This window comes from Arachis hypogaea, chromosome 12, assembly GCF_003086295.3.
Source record: "Arachis hypogaea cultivar Tifrunner chromosome 12, arahy.Tifrunner.gnm2.J5K5, whole genome shotgun sequence".
Classification (NCBI taxonomy): Eukaryota; Viridiplantae; Streptophyta; class Magnoliopsida; order Fabales; family Fabaceae; genus Arachis; species Arachis hypogaea.
In genome coordinates, this window is record NC_092047.1 from 118848657 (window position 1) to 118865302 (window position 16646).

At 33.5% G+C, this 16646-nt stretch overlaps 5 protein-coding genes across 5 annotated transcripts; 3 read left to right on the plus strand and 2 right to left on the minus strand.

The window, feature by feature from the left end:
- Positions 1-85: 85 nt before the first annotated feature.
- Positions 86-1712, plus strand: LOC112728812 (probable F-box protein At2g36090). Its single transcript, XM_025779121.3, has one exon. It carries the CDS (start codon positions 390-392, stop codon positions 1431-1433), a length of 1044 nt encoding a protein of 347 aa, XP_025634906.1. The 5' UTR covers positions 86-389; the 3' UTR covers positions 1434-1712.
- Positions 1713-2908: 1196 nt separating this feature from the next.
- Positions 2909-6618, plus strand: LOC114924942 (uncharacterized). The gene is made up of 6 exons (XM_072208475.1): positions 2909-3764; positions 3957-4031; positions 4227-4307; positions 4662-5488; positions 5581-5680; positions 5846-6618. Exons 1-6 carry the CDS (start codon positions 2909-2911, stop codon positions 6616-6618), a joined length of 2712 nt encoding a protein of 903 aa, XP_072064576.1.
- Positions 6619-7675: 1057 nt separating this feature from the next.
- On the plus strand, positions 7676-9586 carry LOC112728813 (uncharacterized). The gene is made up of 3 exons (XM_025779122.2): positions 7676-8060; positions 8320-8718; positions 9248-9586. The coding sequence occupies exons 1-3, from the start codon at positions 7794-7796 to the stop codon at positions 9404-9406; spliced, it is 825 nt and encodes a 274-aa protein (XP_025634907.1). The 5' UTR covers positions 7676-7793; the 3' UTR covers positions 9407-9586.
- Positions 9587-9767: 181 nt separating this feature from the next.
- LOC112728815 (casparian strip membrane protein 3-like) lies at positions 9768-11197 on the minus strand. Its single transcript, XM_025779123.3, has 3 exons — positions 10834-11197; positions 10342-10465; positions 9768-10183 (listed from the first exon to the last, which is right to left on the minus strand). The coding sequence occupies exons 1-3, from the start codon at positions 11085-11087 to the stop codon at positions 9968-9970; spliced, it is 594 nt and encodes a 197-aa protein (XP_025634908.1). The 5' UTR covers positions 11088-11197; the 3' UTR covers positions 9768-9967.
- A 1258-nt stretch (positions 11198-12455) lies between these two features.
- LOC112728816 (casparian strip membrane protein 2-like) lies at positions 12456-15113 on the minus strand. Its single transcript, XM_025779124.2, has 3 exons — positions 14780-15113; positions 13721-13844; positions 12456-12941 (listed from the first exon to the last, which is right to left on the minus strand). Exons 1-3 carry the CDS (start codon positions 15031-15033, stop codon positions 12726-12728), a joined length of 594 nt encoding a protein of 197 aa, XP_025634909.1. The 5' UTR covers positions 15034-15113; the 3' UTR covers positions 12456-12725.
- Between the last annotated feature and the right edge of the window lie 1533 nt (positions 15114-16646).

Genomic DNA, 16646 nt, shown 5'->3' on the forward strand with positions numbered 1-16646 from the left:
ATTCTTATATTTTGATCAATGTTTTTTTTTTTAATTACATGATTTGATAAAATACGTTTTCCTATCCCATAAAATTAATTTTTCCTTAAAAGGAAAAATTAACCACCTCTTACAAAATGTTTTTTTGTTTTTTTGGGTATTAAGAGTCTTGACTTGTACTTCATTCGCATGCACAGTCTGTAGAGTGTAGACACACATATAGTCAACGATTAAAGAAGGCAGAAGGGCAATACCGTAATTAGATGAAAATTGAAGGGCATTTGAGTCATCTCATGTTATCTATTCCCACACACTATATAAGTACCTATTCTCATTTTTTCTCAAACCACAAAAGCTTCTCACTCTCTCACCGCTAAAACGAACACACACACCAAACTCTCTTTTCTAACATGGCTTGCACCTCCGGCGAGTCGTCCACGGCGGAACAACGCAGCGGAGCTGCCACAATTTCCGCCCTCCACCCCGACGTGATCGAGTCCCACATACTCACGCGCCTCGACGGAGCCTCGCTTGGCTCTGCCGCTGCAACATGCTCACAACTCCACGCTCTCTCCTCCAGCGACCACCTATGGTCACGCGCCTGCCGCTCCATGTGGCCGTCCAGTAACTCGCCACGTGTCAGTCAAGTCATTTCCACGTTCCCCAACGCTTCCCGCTCTTTCTTCTCCGACTCCTTCACCGCTTCTCGTCCTCCCGTAACCGCTATAACTAACTCCTCCAACGGCTTCACGAAAATCCAGGAAGCAGTAACAACGGAAATAATCTCAGCCGTTGATCTCTTCTACGGTGAAGATCTCATGTTATCGAAAGTTATCGAAACCGAAACCGAGACTGGTTGGTTCCTGTGCTCGCCGTTCCGCGTTGACCTCTTGGACCCGAAGGAGGCGGTTAGAACTGAGGTTAGCTATCGTGATGACACGTGTCATAACATGGTTGAAAGGTTGAGGCTGAGCTGGATTGTGATCGATCCCGCCGCGAAGCGAGCGGTGAACGTGGCGAGCCGGAGAGCGGTGTCGGTGCGGCGGCACTGGCTGACCGGTGAGGTGGAGGCGAGGTTTCCGATGGTTGTGTCGGGCGGAGAGAGAGGGACGGCGGCGGAAGCGGCCGTGTGCGGCGCGGTGGTGACGTGGGGAGTGAGTGACGGAGGGGAGATGAACGTGAGAGAGGTGAGTCTGCAAATTGAAGACATGGATGGGACGCACTTGAACGGTAGGGATAGTTTGGTAATTTTGAAGAGGGCGCTGGAGGGTAAAAGGGTAAAAGCGAACGTTGAAGAAGAAGAGAAAAGTTACAAAGAGTTTATGAAGGAGAAGGAAGAAAGGAAAGAGAGAAAGGCGAGAGTTGAGGGAAGGTTGGATATGCTTTGCGTGGGTCTAGCGACGTTAGCGTTTGCGGGGCTTTTTGGTCTTTTTGTCTTCTGGAGATGGCACTGAAAATACACTTGAACGAAACGACGAACGTTCTTTCTGTCGTTTAACATTTTACGGAGCAAATCGATGTGTGTGAAATTGTGAATGAAAGAGCGAAACATACATTTGTGGATTAGTGAGAGATTTTACATTACTAAGAGATTTTACATTACTACACGGATCAAAGTATCTGTTGTTGTTATACTGAATTAATATTTACTAGTAAAGATAGCAATGTATAATTAAATGTGTAATATGTAACTTGGAACTTGTAGTAATAGAACTCAACTAAAATCATGTTCATTATGTTTGTGATGGGGAATCTGTTCCCATTTTGTCTACACATAACTACCAACTCTCATAGAAGCATATTGAGGAATGAATGATAAAGAATGGTTAGAACTTAGAAGCAAATATCAAATTCCTCTCTCTAGAGTAAAATATTGTCATTGAAATTGAAAAGATAATATATATACTTTTCAATATCTTATGAATCATCATCGTGTAATATATATCAATATGAGTATGATTATCTAATTTTGATGATTTATATTTGCTGTTGAGCATATTTATATATTGATCTGACATTAGATCATAATAATAATGGTCAAGATTCTCGCTAGACTTGTATAGTACTTCATATTATATACATTTTCCTTTTCAATATGATTAAACATGCCATGTTTAACTGATAATTAAGAAATGGATGTTCACTTGTTCAAGACTATATGAGTTTTTTGAATGCTTGAAAGTCTAAGGTAAAAAGTTAAAAAACAGATATATTGAAGCTAAATCATCTGCACGTGCGTCTCGCATGGATCCTGAAGATGAATTCACAGTTCACTATTCGACAACACACATGGGAGTTTAATTTCTAATGAAGATAACTTCAACTGGCCAACTATACAGACACTCTTATAAGGTAATAAAAAGTTCGCAAATTGTATAAATATACCTAAACAAATGTGATAATTGTTACCTAGATTATTTCTTTATCAATAATAAGTTTACCATTGTAATTATTTTGTAGTGAGAGTACATAAAAAAAATTACATAGTATATAAGGTGTAATAACTCAACAAATATTTTCTAAGGGAGATTTTTTATTCTCTCCAACAATGAGAAGAACCTATCTCTCTCCCTCTCTTAATCCCTTCTGATTCATCAAACCATCAACATCACAGCTTGAACAGCTTAGGGCATGAGATTTTCTTCATGGTGCGGTGAGCGTGGAGAGCAACCAAGCTGTGAATAAAAAAAAAGTTGTGAATTGAGATCAATCCAATTTTGCCATTCTCTTTCTATCCCTAATTTTTCTTTCGACATTTTCTTTCCCCCATTCTTACCTCTTCCTTCAAACTCATCCAATAGAGTTTGATGACAGGCTATTTCGCAAGATTCTTTCTTGGTGAATATAGCTGTTCCGATCAACGTGTTGGAAGGAAGAAGATATGAATCCCTATTACTCTGTGATTCATTGATTTCTCAAAATGGCAAACATGGCAAACAGATCCTCCCATTGCAGAGGTCGTGGAGCTACATTGGCTTGCTCTCATTGCAACAAGCAAGGCCACACAGAAAATGTATGCTATAAGAAGCATGGGTACTCCTCCCACTTCTACCAATGGCAGCAACATAACACCACCATCAATCACGTGATCACTGAGGGGCATGATGATATAGTCAGTGACAAACAATTCCAGCTCAATTGTCTCCAAGAGAACATTGGAATATCAAGATCTGGATTCACTCCAGAGCAAAGATTTGCCTTGTTAGAGTTGATCAAAGACAAAAGTGTGCAGCAACAACCTCATAATGCAAATCAAATTTTGACTAATTCCATTCACACTTCCACTCCAGGTAAAACCATTGCATTACATTTTAATGCGAGAATTATGAACATTATCACTCCAAAATCTGCACTATGGATCATTGATTCCAGTGCAACAGATCATGTGACTTTTGACTTAAAAGATTTTGCAAGTTTTCAAAATATTGATCCAATCAATGTGATATTGCCAAATGGAACCAAAACTGTTAGCACTATCATTGGCACAATCACATTCTCTAAAAATTTTTTTCTCAAAAATGTTTTATACATTCCTTCTCTTGATTTTAAATTGATATCTGTGTCAAAGTTAACCTCAAACTTACATTGTCAATTGTTAATCAATGATAAGTGTTGTGAGATACAAGATAGATCCACATCAAAAATGATTGGCATTGCTGAGTGTATAGAAGGGTTATATACAATGAGTAGAGAACCAGAATTCTCTCATTTTCCCCCTCTTCCAACAAAGCAAGCTTCATTGGCGGTAACTACTACTACTACTCATCCCACCACACCTTCACACAGTGAGCACAACAACATTTGGCATCTTAGATTAGGACACATACCCATGCATAAATTGATTTTTCTGAAGAAGTATTATCCTTTTATAGATAGTATTGCTTCAAATTTTCCTTGTGATTCATGTCATTTTGCAAAACAAAAGAAATTATCTTTTAATCTTAGTACAACTAAAATAAAAGATTGTTTTGATTTAGTTCATATGGATATCTGGGGTCCTATTTCTGTCCCTTCCAATGAAGGACATAGGTATTTTTTGACTGTGGTGGATGGTAAGAGCAAATTCACTTGGATTTTTTTTATGAAAACCAAATCTAAAGCATCACAATTGGTTATTAATTTTGTGAATTTTGTCAGAGTACATTTTGAAAAACAAGTTAAGTGTATAAGGACCGACAATGGGCCAGAATTCACTCTAAAATCCTTTTTTGCATCAACTGGAATTTTACACCAAACTTCTTGTGTAGAAACACCAGAGCAAAACGGGATTGTAGAGAGAAAACACCAGCATATTTTAGGTGTTGCTAGAGCACTGCTATTTCAATCAGGTATTCCACATTGTTTTTGGCAATACGCAGTTGCTCACGCCATTCACCTAATTAATAGGCTGCCCAGCACTAACCTGAATAATGCTAGTCCTTATAAGCTTTTGTATGGCAACTTACCTGACCTTTCATATTTAAGAGTATTTGGTTCTCTTGCATATGCCTCCACATTAACAAATTCAAGAACAAAATTAGACCCAAGAGCCAGAAAAACAGCTTTTCTTGGTTTTAAATTAGGAACAAAGGATTTTCGACTTATTGATTTAAAATCAAAGGAAATTTTCATATCCAGAAATGTAATTTTTTATGAAACTCATTTTCCATTTTTACATTCCACTAGCACTGACATTTCTGTAGTGCCCATTCGTACTCCACAATGCATTGATCTTTTTCAATATGATACACCATCCACACATCATTTGCAATCACCCACACATACCACACTCATAGATTCAAATGAACATTTCTCACGCTCAATGCACTCACCCATTTCCTCACACACCATTGCACCCATTACCACACCACACACTAATAATGCACCTGCATCACAACACTCTGACATCACACATGACTGCATTACTAGAAAGTCTGAAAGAGTCAAGAAACCGCCTGCTTATTTGAAGGACTATCATTGTATGACAACCCACACAGCTCACTCTAGCAATGTTTCCAACTCTAACTCTTTATATCCTATCTCACAACACTTGTCATATGATAAACTAATCCCGAAATATAAGTCACTTTCTCTAGCCATCACCTCAAATCAAGAACCTAGCACTTATGAGGAAGCGGCTGCACATGAATGTTGGAGAAAGGCAATACAAGATGAATTGACAGCTCTAGATCAGAACAGAACTTGGTGTCTCACTGAACTCCCAAAAGATAAGAAGGCTGTGGGTTGCAAATGGGTTTTTCGGGTAAAATTCAATCCCGATGGCACCATAGAAAGGCACAAAGCGAGGCTAGTTGCAAAAGGATTCACTCAAGTGCAAGGAGTAGATTATGGTGATACTTTTAGTCCAGTTGTCAAAATGACTACCCTACGAGTAATGTTAGCATTAGCAGCGGCAAAGAAATGGCATTTGAAACAGCTGGATGTCAACACTGCCTTCCTTCATGGAGATTTGGACAAAGAAGTTTATATGAAGATACCACCCGGTTTGGCTGTGTCACAACCAGGTTTGGTTTGTAAATTACAAAAATCTCTATATGGGGTTAAGCAAGCAAGCAGGCAATGGAACATTAAGCTCACTCAGACTCTTCTGGTTATAAGCAGTTTTTTGATGATCATTCACTCTTCATTAAGAAACAATCTGAAAGCTTCACTGCCATTCTAGTATATGTTGATGACTTGGTTTTAACCGGGAATGACATTGGTGAAATCAATTCCATCAAGCAAGATTTGGATGACAAATTCAAAATAAAGGATCTTGGTGATCTCAAATACTTCTTGGGAATGGAAGTAGCACGCTCTAACTCTAGAATTCACATTTATCAGCGGAAGTACACCATGGACCTTCTCAGAAATTTTGGTTATCTAGATTGCAAGCCTCTCTCTACTCCATTTGATTATAGTCAGAAACTTTCAAAGGAATCAGGTACCATTTTAACAGACAACACTATTTACAGACAGCTCATCGGCCGACTCCTTTACCTCACAAATACTAGACCCGATATCTCCTATGCTGTGGGACGTTTGAGCCAATTTTTGGACTGTGCAACAACTTCTCACCTACAGGCTGCTTTTCGTGTACTCCGATATTTAAAAGGCCGACCTGCAACTGGTCTCTTCTTCTCCTCTACTTCTAATCTGCATCTCACTGGATTTGCCGATGCTGACTGGGCTACCTGTGCCGATACTCGTCGCTCCGTTTCCGGTTATTGCTTCATGCTTGGGAACTCGCTCATTAGCTGGAAGAGTAAAAAGCAAACCACAGTTGCCAAGTCCTCTGCAGAAGCTGAATATAGGTCTCTTGCTGTTGCCACTTGTGAAGCTAGTTGGTTATCTTTCTTAATGGATTTCATTGGCTTGCCGCTTCAAAAGTCTATCACTCTATTCTGTGACAACCAGTCAGCCATTCACCTTGCCAATAATCCCATTTTTCACGAAAGAACTAAACACATTGAAGTGGACTGCCACATTGTTCGTGAAAAGCATTTGTCTGGTCTCATTCATCTTATGCCAGTTCGTTTCAAGGATCAACTTGCTGATTTTCTTACCAAAGCTCTGCCACCGGGTCCTTTTCTTGCCAATGTTTCCAAGCTAGGATTGTTAGATTTACACAATTCTAGCTTGCGGGAGGGTGTTACCTAGATTATTTCTTTATCAATAATAAGTTTACCATTGTAATTATTTTTTAGTGAGAGTACATAAAAAAAAGGTACATAGTATATAAGGTGTAATAACTCAACAAATATTTTTTAGGGGGGATTTTTTATTCTCTCCAACAATGAGAAGAACCTATCTCTCTCCCTCTCTTAATCCCTTCTGATTCACCAAACCATCAACATCACAGCTTGAACAGCTTAGGGCATGAGATTTTCTTCAATAATAAGCTCCATTATATAGATGAAAATGGGGTAGTATCTAATGCATTTGGGTCTAAATTTGACATCAGCTCTACTCACTCATTCATATGCCTTTGAAATTAAACCATCATAATCATGATATATGATGAGGCTATGAGCAAAAAACAGAAAATATGTCTATATATGGATGTGGTATTTCCTTGCAAGAAACCAAAAATGATATAAATATCCAACATGTAATGTAGTTATGGAGTTTTGAGCCATGTGTGTGATCACATCTTGCATATCTTTGAATATAGCTCATAGAAAAATTGTGAAAAGAAATACTAATTATCATAGCTTTATTTTTTAAAACTTTTTTAATATGAAAAAAAAAACATATTTTCACCAAGTTGAAAATCAATTAAGTCTCGAATTTGATCTTCATTTGAGAGTTTGTTGTTAAATAATAAATGATTATATATTAAAGTGTGAATTTAAATACCTGATATTTATTACGAGTAAGCTAAATTAAAAATTGGTTAATTTTTGTTTATTTTTATTTTTTTTATCTCGGTAAGACAATGATTAATCTGTGAGTTTATTACTGGTCAGTGAATTGTTGCTTACACAAAGTGAAATTTGAATTCTCATAACTTTTTTAAACAACAGACAAATAAGCTAACTATTTGACTAATCCAAATTGGTTAAGAAGTTGGTTAAAGGTTAATTATTATTGATTAACTTGTGTAATTAATTTAAGAATGGGCCAAAGGCCAACTGAAGCCTTAGAAATCCATCAACAAAAAGAAAAAAAAGGCCTGACAAAAAATAGTCTAGGCCCAGCCCACACCATTCACTCTCACTCCTAATCCTCTTCCATATAAAAACCCCAAACCCTAACCTCAACTTCGTTGCCGCAAAACACAAACAAACCCTAATACAAACTCTTCGGAGCGCAGCCAAAAGACTTGTCCAAACATGGCAGAGCGCGGAGCTGGCGGTGAACGCGGCGGATTCGGCCGTGGATTCGGTGGTCGCGGTCGCGGTGGTGACAGAGGCCGCGGTGGTCGTCGCAGAGGTGGTGGCCGCAGGGAGGAGGAAGAGAAATGGGTTCCAGTGACGAAACTAGGACGCTTAGTAAAAGATTCAAAAATCCAGAGCCTCGAACAGATCTACCTTCATTCCCTCCCAATCAAGGAGCACCAAATCGTAGACCAATTGGTCGGACCTTCTCTTAAGGACGAGGTTAGTTACATTCTGTTATAACCGTTTCTTGTTAGTTATAAACAAATACGATAATCAATTTCGATAGTTTATATGAATTCGTTGAGCTGAGTTAAAACTTGTATAGTAAAATTCTTCTCACAAACTCAATTTAGGGATCTAAACTTGCAAGAGTCTAAGAGTTAATTTGATTTAGTTATGAGTGAGTGAGTTAGTTAGTTAGTTAGTTAGATCGTTAGAGTTTGTTGTAACGGTTATTTGTGGTTTCTGTGTATGATAGGTGATGAAGATTATGCCGGTTCAGAAGCAGACACGTGCCGGTCAGAGGACAAGGTTCAAGGCATTTGTGGTCGTTGGTGATGGAAATGGACACGTTGGATTGGGAGTGAAGTGCAGCAAGGAGGTGGCTACTGCTATCCGTGGCGCCATCATTCTGGCGAAGCTTTCGGTTATTCCGGTGAGGAGAGGATACTGGGGAAACAAGATTGGGAAGCCTCACACTGTTCCTTGCAAGGTTACAGGGAAGTGTGGTTCTGTCACTGTTAGGATGGTGCCGGCACCTCGTGGTTCTGGAATTGTCGCAGCTAGGGTTCCTAAGAAGGTTCTGCAGTTTGCTGGTATTGAAGATGTGTTTACTTCATCAAGAGGATCCACTAAGACACTTGGAAATTTTGTCAAGGTTTGAAATTCTGTCGAGATAACTTTTTTTCTTATGGCTTGTTTAATTTTGTTTATAATCTATGGGTTGATATGTACATATTTTGAGTATTGAAAAATAGATTATTAAATACATGTGAATAAATTTGGATTTGGCTTAACAAGTTGAAGAGTAAGAGATGTAGAATTTTTCTACAAAATGTAGTTTGTTTATAATTTGTTCATTTATAGTAAATTGGCATACAATTTGCCTGAATAGTTCCCATGTTAATGCATGATTGTAGTGATTTACAATTTAATTGGTCCATAAGTGGAAAAATGCTTAATATTGTGTTTGGATATGCTGTTATGTCGGAGTTTAGATTAGAATCATTAAAATTTGCTTTTCTGTTAGCATTAGAGCTAGTTTATGATAAGATAGAAACCTTGATCATATGATTACCAAAAGCATTTGATCGTATTGTATCAATGTATGGAGTCGTATCAAAGACAAATTGATATCAAGATGTATAAAATAGAGTTTCGAGAGTATTAATATATGTTTTTTACAGGCTACTTTTGAGTGTTTGTTGAAGACCTATGGATTCCTGACACCCGATTTCTGGAGAGAAACTCGCTTCTCTAAGTCTCCATTCCAAGAGTACACAGATTTTCTAGCCAAGCCGACCACAAAGACCCTCATCCTCGAGGAAGAGAGAGTTGATGCTTAAGCCAAGTCTTAGTTTTTTGCTTTTTAAAATGTTATAATTGTGATGACTGTTCTTTAAGCCTCATTAGTAATTTACATGTCTTTCCTGTATTTTACTTTTTGGAGTTGACGTATGAATTTTACATCTCCATGGATTTTGTTATCAAGTTTTGTTGATTTTATATTATGCGAGTTTTCAAAAGGACTAAGTTTTCACTATCGACACTTTGTATAGGACCTCCAATATTTCACCCTTATTTGTTGTCAGGAAATTTTTGTCGGTATGTTTAAGCCATTTGCATGTTGTGTATAGTATAACCTTCAATCCTGCTCCTATCTTAAAAGTGTTAAGAGAAAAAATAGAGGAGAGGAATTGGAAGGAAAATTGACATAAGTTGATTAGGACCAAATTAATGCAAGTAATCAAGTTGATGCTCAATGAGATCAAACCTTACAAGTTACAACCCAAGGAATTAGGACTTGGGAAACAGAACAAACAAAACAAAAACAAAAACAAACAGCACAAGTAACTTAGCCCAAGCTAGAATGTTATATGCAAGTTTCTTTAATCTTTCAAATCTTTCTAATGGCTCCTAAGAGCCACAGCAGTCATAATTACCAAGAACAAAAGTAGAACCACTGAAACGAAGGCAGAGATCACAGCTCCACTTGTTTGTTGACAGAAATCTGTAAACTGATTGCATATGGCAAGCCAGTTAGAGTCTTGGTCCCCATTATGTGCCAAGTATACTATGGCGGCCGCTGCAGCAGCACTTGCAGTTGCTAGAGTAAGAAACACCTACAAATGTTTCACAAGGAAAAAAAACATAGGTTAATTCAAATTATGCATTTTGCAACTGGTTATTACTAATTACTACAATTTTTTGTATAATTTATTCTAAGGAGTTAGTCATGAATTTATTAAAAAGTGCAAGAGAGATCATAGAATAAAATTACCATGTCTAGAATGATGAGGAAAAGTCTTGGTCCAACTGCATGGGGGCGTATGATGGTTACTATAGAGAAAGGCAGTGATAGAACCAAGTAACCACCCACAAATGCCATTGAAATAACAAAGAACCTGCAATTTTTGGTAAGCCTTACATTTTATGAATGCATCCAAAGAGAGATATTCTTAGGTGTCCTTAGAAAGAGAGGAAAATGAAGGAAGGGGGAAAAGTGAGCCTTTTTCACATAAATTAAAATTTAACCTTTTTGGATATTATTAATGGATAAAGCATAATTTATCTAAATGTTCTATGAGCATATAGCAATTTTGTTTCGCGCATCGAGTTTACGTATTACTATCTATCATTGAATGAGGTGCAGGACTTATACGAGATAAGTCATACACCTCATCAAATGGCAGTGAGACACGTATATTGACTCGGCGTAAGAAACAAAAATGAGCATAAATATAGAAGGTAGAGCATTGAGAGAGTGACATACTGAAAAGCAGAGAAGTTATCATAGCTTGCTTCAAACTGAAGGAATTGAGTGAAGAAAGGTAAAGTTTGATCAGCCATTGACATGGTGGCAGCAGCACCAAGAGCAGCAGCTATGGCACCTAGCCTTAGAATAAAGTCCATTATTGCCACCCCTTTCTTCCATCCTCCTCCCCTTTTTGGTGCACCAATCAATGGTGTTTTTTCCTTAGCAATTTTTCTTGATGATGACTCTCCCACTTCAATAGTAGTTGACATTTTTTTTTCTTACCCTTTAGTTGGAACTTGAGAAGAAAAATATATATGAAAAATGTTGTCTAAAATTATATGAATTGTAAGATTTAGTGATGAATATTATGGTTTCATGGTTTATGAGCTTATATAGAAAGAGAATGTGGTCAACGGTCAACGTTTGATATAGGAGAAGGTATTAAGAACTTAATTAAGTAGGATATAGGAGAAGGTATAAGAGGAGTTGTTATAAAACCATTTCCACTTCTGACTTTGTAACAAAGCAAGTAGAGGCACAAAAATGTTATCTAATTATTTCATTAGTTACTTTTTCAAGTGAAAACGGATCATGTTTATATATATTTTTTTAAAATTATTTTCTTAAGGGAATTTTTCATAATTATGATAATATTGATTTTATTATGTATATTGAATCGACATATATTTTTTTTGTATTATTAGATAAAATACGAGATTTTTTCATATAAATCTCACAAAATATTTATGTAATTAAAAAAATATATATATCAACTTGATATATAAAATAAAAATGAATACAAATAATATAATTCATGGGTTTTTTTTCTTAAATTATATTTGCATGAATCTAAGTCAACCATTGATAGTGCATTGGTTCTCTTAATTTTGTTTTGGTAGCAATAGCTTCAAAAAATTGGGGTTTTAAATAATGTTGTAATGGAAAAGTGATGAAAGATTTGATAGTTGTGATATACCATGCAAAGAAATTAAAGTATTTTGTAACCTATCAACCAAACCGCATAGACTCTAATTTATTAGTGCAATATTGGACTCTCTTTAATTTGTCAACCTTGTCTAATATAAGTTATAATAATAAAGAGAAATTAAGGATAAGTAAAATAGTACGGAGGGTTTAATAATCATGAATATTTTAATAATGAGTGAAAATTTTATTTGCATGCAACCTCAAACTTATTCAAGACAAGTATGAGATGAAAAAGAAAATTAAAGTAAGAAACTTATCAATTATCTTGTTGATATAAATTAAACTATGACCTATCTAGTGGTGCCAAAGGTAAATTCATACTTTATGTGTAAGTTGTTGCCATTGTTTTCTTTGAAATCTATATAGTCCATAGTAGAATAAAGAAAATAAAATGCTAATATAATTTGAGAGAAATGTGTATGCTACTTACAAAATACAAAAAAAAATACAATTAGTAGTACAGTCGTTTTGATAAGAAACAAAGAGTGAAATGACGACGACAATAACAGAGTCTTATTCTATTAAGCAGGATCGGTTCATATATGTAATTCGATCGTCAATACATAAATTTTAAATATGAACTAATTAATTAATTAGTTAAAGAGCTACTAATAAAGAATAGAGAATTATAAGCTGTAACACAATAATCATGGCTCAAACTTGTGTGTATTAAGTAGAAATCTTATAATACAAATTCCAACCCAACATCAAATTAGAAAAAGCCAATAACCAATTGAATTTGGTACATCATTGACTTAAGAAAATATAAAGATCCTCACAATTCATCACAAAGTAACCTTATGATGAGGAAATTTTAGGAAATTACAAACTAAACCATACAATATAATACACAAACAATGAACACATAGGCAATAATAATAATTTGCATGAAGCCCCCTAGGAAATGTTGAATTTAGGCATCAGTGCTTCCCAAGGGCCAAAGTGTTAATGATAATGATGATGACGAAGGAAACCACAGCCAAGAATGAAGAGATAACAGCTTCACTGGTTTGCATACAGAAAGTTCCATATTGGTTGCATATGGCTAACCAATTTGGGTCTTGCTCTCCATTGTGTTCCAAATATACTATGGAAGCAGCTGCACCCGCACTTGATGTGGCTAAAGTCAGAAAAATCTGCAAATATGTAACAATTCATATCATAAGATTCTATAATCTAAGTTATGTAAATATATTTGTGAAGAAAAAAAAAAGTGAAAACAAAAAATAAGACTTTATTGTTTTCACTATTTTCACTTTTTTTTCTTTACAAAATTTAAAAAACAGAAAACACTGAAAATAACGCAAACCAAACGCACCCTAAAACTTCTAAGATTCAGACCAAATCGATAAAATTAAAAGTTTAATTGGAATTAAACTGAATATAATAAATTAATATAATTTTTAAACTAGTTTTTTAGTAAAAAAAAAGAAAATTTTGATTTTATGAAAGAGTTTTACAATTTACATAGACAATCAATAGTAAATTGTCATATTAATAAAAATAATTAATTTTTAATTCCATATTTAAAAGTCATCAAAATATATAAATCTGATTGAATGAATGTGTAAAAGTCTTTATATTATCAGTGCATTAAAATTAATTTAAAATAAAATTACTAATTTATTACTAAATCAAATCTAATGCATGACTGATTTTTGGTTAATCCAGTTGAATGGATTCATCTAGTTATTAAAACCATGGTAAATATCAATAAACTTGTTGTATTTGGTAACTAAGACAAATATAGAGATATAAAGAAAAAAAGTAATATTCCATTATTAGATTCTTGAGAATTTTTAAGGATCAGAAGGTTTTCAAATAATTATGAATACTAAATAGGTCCTTTTTATAATTGAGTATTACTCTACAACAAAATTTTCTGAATTTTTGAGGTTTAATTAAGAGAGCTTACAGTGTCTAAGATGATGAGGAAAATCCTTGGACCAACTGCATGAGGCCTTACAATGGCTACAATAGAAATAGGTAAAGAGAGGACCAGGTAGCCACTCACTAATGCCAATGTAATTACGAAAAACCTGCATTATTTTAATTTAGTTTAAAGAAACATATCGTTAATTAATCACAATTAAGGATCAAGGTAATATATACATGTTACATCATTTTGGAAGATAATAAATTTGGACAAAATTTTCTAATTCTCAAATATTTCTCTAGATAATAAATAAGAAATTACTCAGATGATTAATTTGAACACAATGCAACTAGTTCATCTTATTGATTAATTAAGAGGATTAAGGATTAATTAACATTTTGTCAAGCATGATGTTTATATAAAATCAACTATTTTCTTATATTGAATAGACTGAATTTCTTTTTATACATGGATTAAACAAAAGTTTAATTACTCTGTTAGTTCCTATAGTTTCGCGAAATTTTCAATTAGGTCCCTATACTTTTTTCCTTTTAATTGAGTCCTTGTACCAAAATTTTTTTTAATTGAGTCCCTATCTACACTTTTTTTTTCTTTTATTTAGGTCCATATACCAAATTTTTTTTTTAGTTGAGTCCCTATAAACTTAAGCTAATTATTACTACCAAGGACTTAATTGAAAAGAAAAAATTAGTGTAAGAACTCAATTAAAAAGAAAAAAAGTATAGAAACCAAATTGAAAATTTCATGAAACTATAAGGACTAATAAAGTAATTAAACCTTAAACAAAATACGAAACACGTTAATTAAAAGAATTTAATTTAAATGTACTGATAATGCAACAAGTTTTACACAGTTATCTGAAAAAAATTATAATTTTAAATACTAAATTTAAGAATTTGTTACTAACAAAGAGATGCCAATACGCAATTGTTTATATAAACCGGTCAATGCATGAAAATCAAATTCTAAATAGAAACGGAATTGATTTGGTTTAGAAAAAAAATTATAAAATAACATTTTTCTAACAACAAATTGAAAAAAGTAATTAATTAAGATAATTAAGGAAGGTGAGATTACTGAAAAGCACTGAAGCTGTCATAGGAGGCTTCAAACTGAACAAATTGATTGAAGAAAGGGAGAGTCTGATCAGCATTGGCCATGGTGGCAATGGCTCCAATGGTGGAAGCTAAGGCACCTAACCTCACTATGAAATCCATTATTGACACTCCTTTCTTCCATCCACCTGGTCTCTTTGGTGTTCCAACAATTGTTGCTTTTCCCTTTGAAACATTATTATGGCTTGATTCTGCCACATCAATTGTTGTTGACATTTTTGTTTCTAATTAGAGAAATTTAATTCAATTACTATATATGTTATTATGTGAAGGATGCAAGTGTTATTATGATTGATTCAAGCTTATATAGAGAGAATAATTTTATGGGGTTAGTGAATTAAGTGTAGTAGTGAAGTTGTTAATTAATGAGATAATCATTTCCAACTTATTCAACTTTTTTTTTTTTATATATAGTAAAGCAAGTAGATGTGTAAGGTGTAGAGAAACATATATTTAATAAATTAATTTCACATTTTTTTATTTTATATTTATTATTATTTTTTTAAGGAATAACTAAATAAAGTGTATAGAGTACTTAATTAATTAAATGCCAAAAAATATTTGGTATTAAATTAAATTATTTAATAATTAATCCAACTTATTCAAAGTAAGTGGTCAAATAATTTAAAAGATTAATTAGCATATAATTATGAATATGAGAAATGTTTATGAACAACAAACCCGACTTGGTATTATTCAAATAATTCGTATAGTTTCTATATGATTAAAGTTCATAATCCATATTAACCTAACCCATTAAATGCAAATAATCAAGAGATATTTGAATTTATTAATCCATCAACCAAACCACATATAGCAAGCCTCCCTAATCCATAACACTGACACATTATTCATTATTGGATTCTTTGTTAACCTAAAATTAATTTTTGACCTAAAATTGAGTAAACTATAATATAGGATATAACTGTTGGAATTTATATACGTGGTTACTTTTTGACAATTTAATGAGTTAATTTGTTTACAAAATAAATATTCTTTTTATATATATATATAGTCTAATCCAAATGTAGCAATTCTAAAGGCATTTCAAATGAAAAAGAACTAATAGCACTTATTAGAATTCTACTCTTTATAAATAATGGAGGAATCACCAAATAAGGCAATATTATTCAAACTTTTTACTTTTTATATTATAAATTATTTATATGTGTATATATATATGTCAAATAATAAAAAGAGCAATTACTCAAATCAATCTCTAATAATTTTAAAATCGGACATTTTAGTCTTAATATACAAATCAATTTCTAAGGTTTTAATCCGACAGACAAATCAGTCTCCAATTCATTTTTTGGCAGATCAATCTCCAAAAATTTTAAAAGTGGATATTTTAGTCTCCAAAAAATTAATATATAGATCAATTCTCAACGTTTTTTTTGTCAGACATAACTGTCTTTTGTCAAAAAAATAAAATAAAATAATTATTATTATTATTAATTGCATAATAATATTGTACCATAATTTTTTTTTGTATTATTTAGATAAAAATAATAATAAATTTATTCATTAAATTTTTATGTATGTATTTATAATATAAAAAGTATATATATATATATATTCACTCAATAATACTAATAATAATAATAGAATTAGGGAAATTTAATTTGTCCTTTCGTTAGTAGAATTGGGCTCATATTTTCAATATTATTGAATTGGATTTCAACTTAAGCCATTAGTGATATTAAAACAAAGGATTATTAGCTTTTATATATAATCTATAAATAAAATTTCAGTTATTTAATCTTACTATTTTCTTTAACTAATCCTAAATTTTCAATCGTTAATTAACACCATATTTTTTTTGGTGA

What these genes read in the sequence shown, in the direction of transcription:
- LOC112728812 (XM_025779121.3), top strand. Translation starts at nt 390, where the DNA reads ATGGCTTGCACCTCCGGCGAGTCGTCCACGGCGGAACAACGCAGCGGA.
- LOC114924942 (XM_072208475.1), top strand. Translation starts at nt 2,909, where the DNA reads ATGGCAAACAGATCCTCCCATTGCAGAGGTCGTGGAGCTACATTGGCT. An exon ending in CTGTGTCACAACCAGGTTTG is followed by an intron (nt 5,489 to 5,580) that starts GTTTGTAAATTA and finishes GGTTATAAGCAG; the next exon opens with TTTTTTGATGATCATTCACT. An exon ending in TTTAACCGGGAATGACATTG is followed by an intron (nt 5,681 to 5,845) that starts GTGAAATCAATT and finishes TTGGTTATCTAG; the next exon opens with ATTGCAAGCCTCTCTCTACT.
- LOC112728813 (XM_025779122.2), top strand. Translation starts at nt 7,794, where the DNA reads ATGGCAGAGCGCGGAGCTGGCGGTGAACGCGGCGGATTCGGCCGTGGA. An exon ending in GACCTTCTCTTAAGGACGAG is followed by an intron (nt 8,061 to 8,319) that starts GTTAGTTACATT and finishes TGTGTATGATAG; the next exon opens with GTGATGAAGATTATGCCGGT. An exon ending in CACTTGGAAATTTTGTCAAG is followed by an intron (nt 8,719 to 9,247) that starts GTTTGAAATTCT and finishes TGTTTTTTACAG; the next exon opens with GCTACTTTTGAGTGTTTGTT.
- LOC112728815 (XM_025779123.3), bottom strand. Translation starts at nt 11,087, where the DNA reads ATGTCAACTACTATTGAAGTGGGAGAGTCATCATCAAGAAAAATTGCT. An exon ending in GATAACTTCTCTGCTTTTCA is followed by an intron (nt 10,466 to 10,833) that starts GTATGTCACTCT and finishes CAAAAATTGCAG; the next exon opens with GTTCTTTGTTATTTCAATGG. An exon ending in TCCTCATCATTCTAGACATG is followed by an intron (nt 10,184 to 10,341) that starts GTAATTTTATTC and finishes AAACATTTGTAG; the next exon opens with GTGTTTCTTACTCTAGCAAC.
- LOC112728816 (XM_025779124.2), bottom strand. Translation starts at nt 15,033, where the DNA reads ATGTCAACAACAATTGATGTGGCAGAATCAAGCCATAATAATGTTTCA. An exon ending in GACAGCTTCAGTGCTTTTCA is followed by an intron (nt 13,845 to 14,779) that starts GTAATCTCACCT and finishes AAAATAATGCAG; the next exon opens with GTTTTTCGTAATTACATTGG. An exon ending in TCCTCATCATCTTAGACACT is followed by an intron (nt 12,942 to 13,720) that starts GTAAGCTCTCTT and finishes ACATATTTGCAG; the next exon opens with ATTTTTCTGACTTTAGCCAC.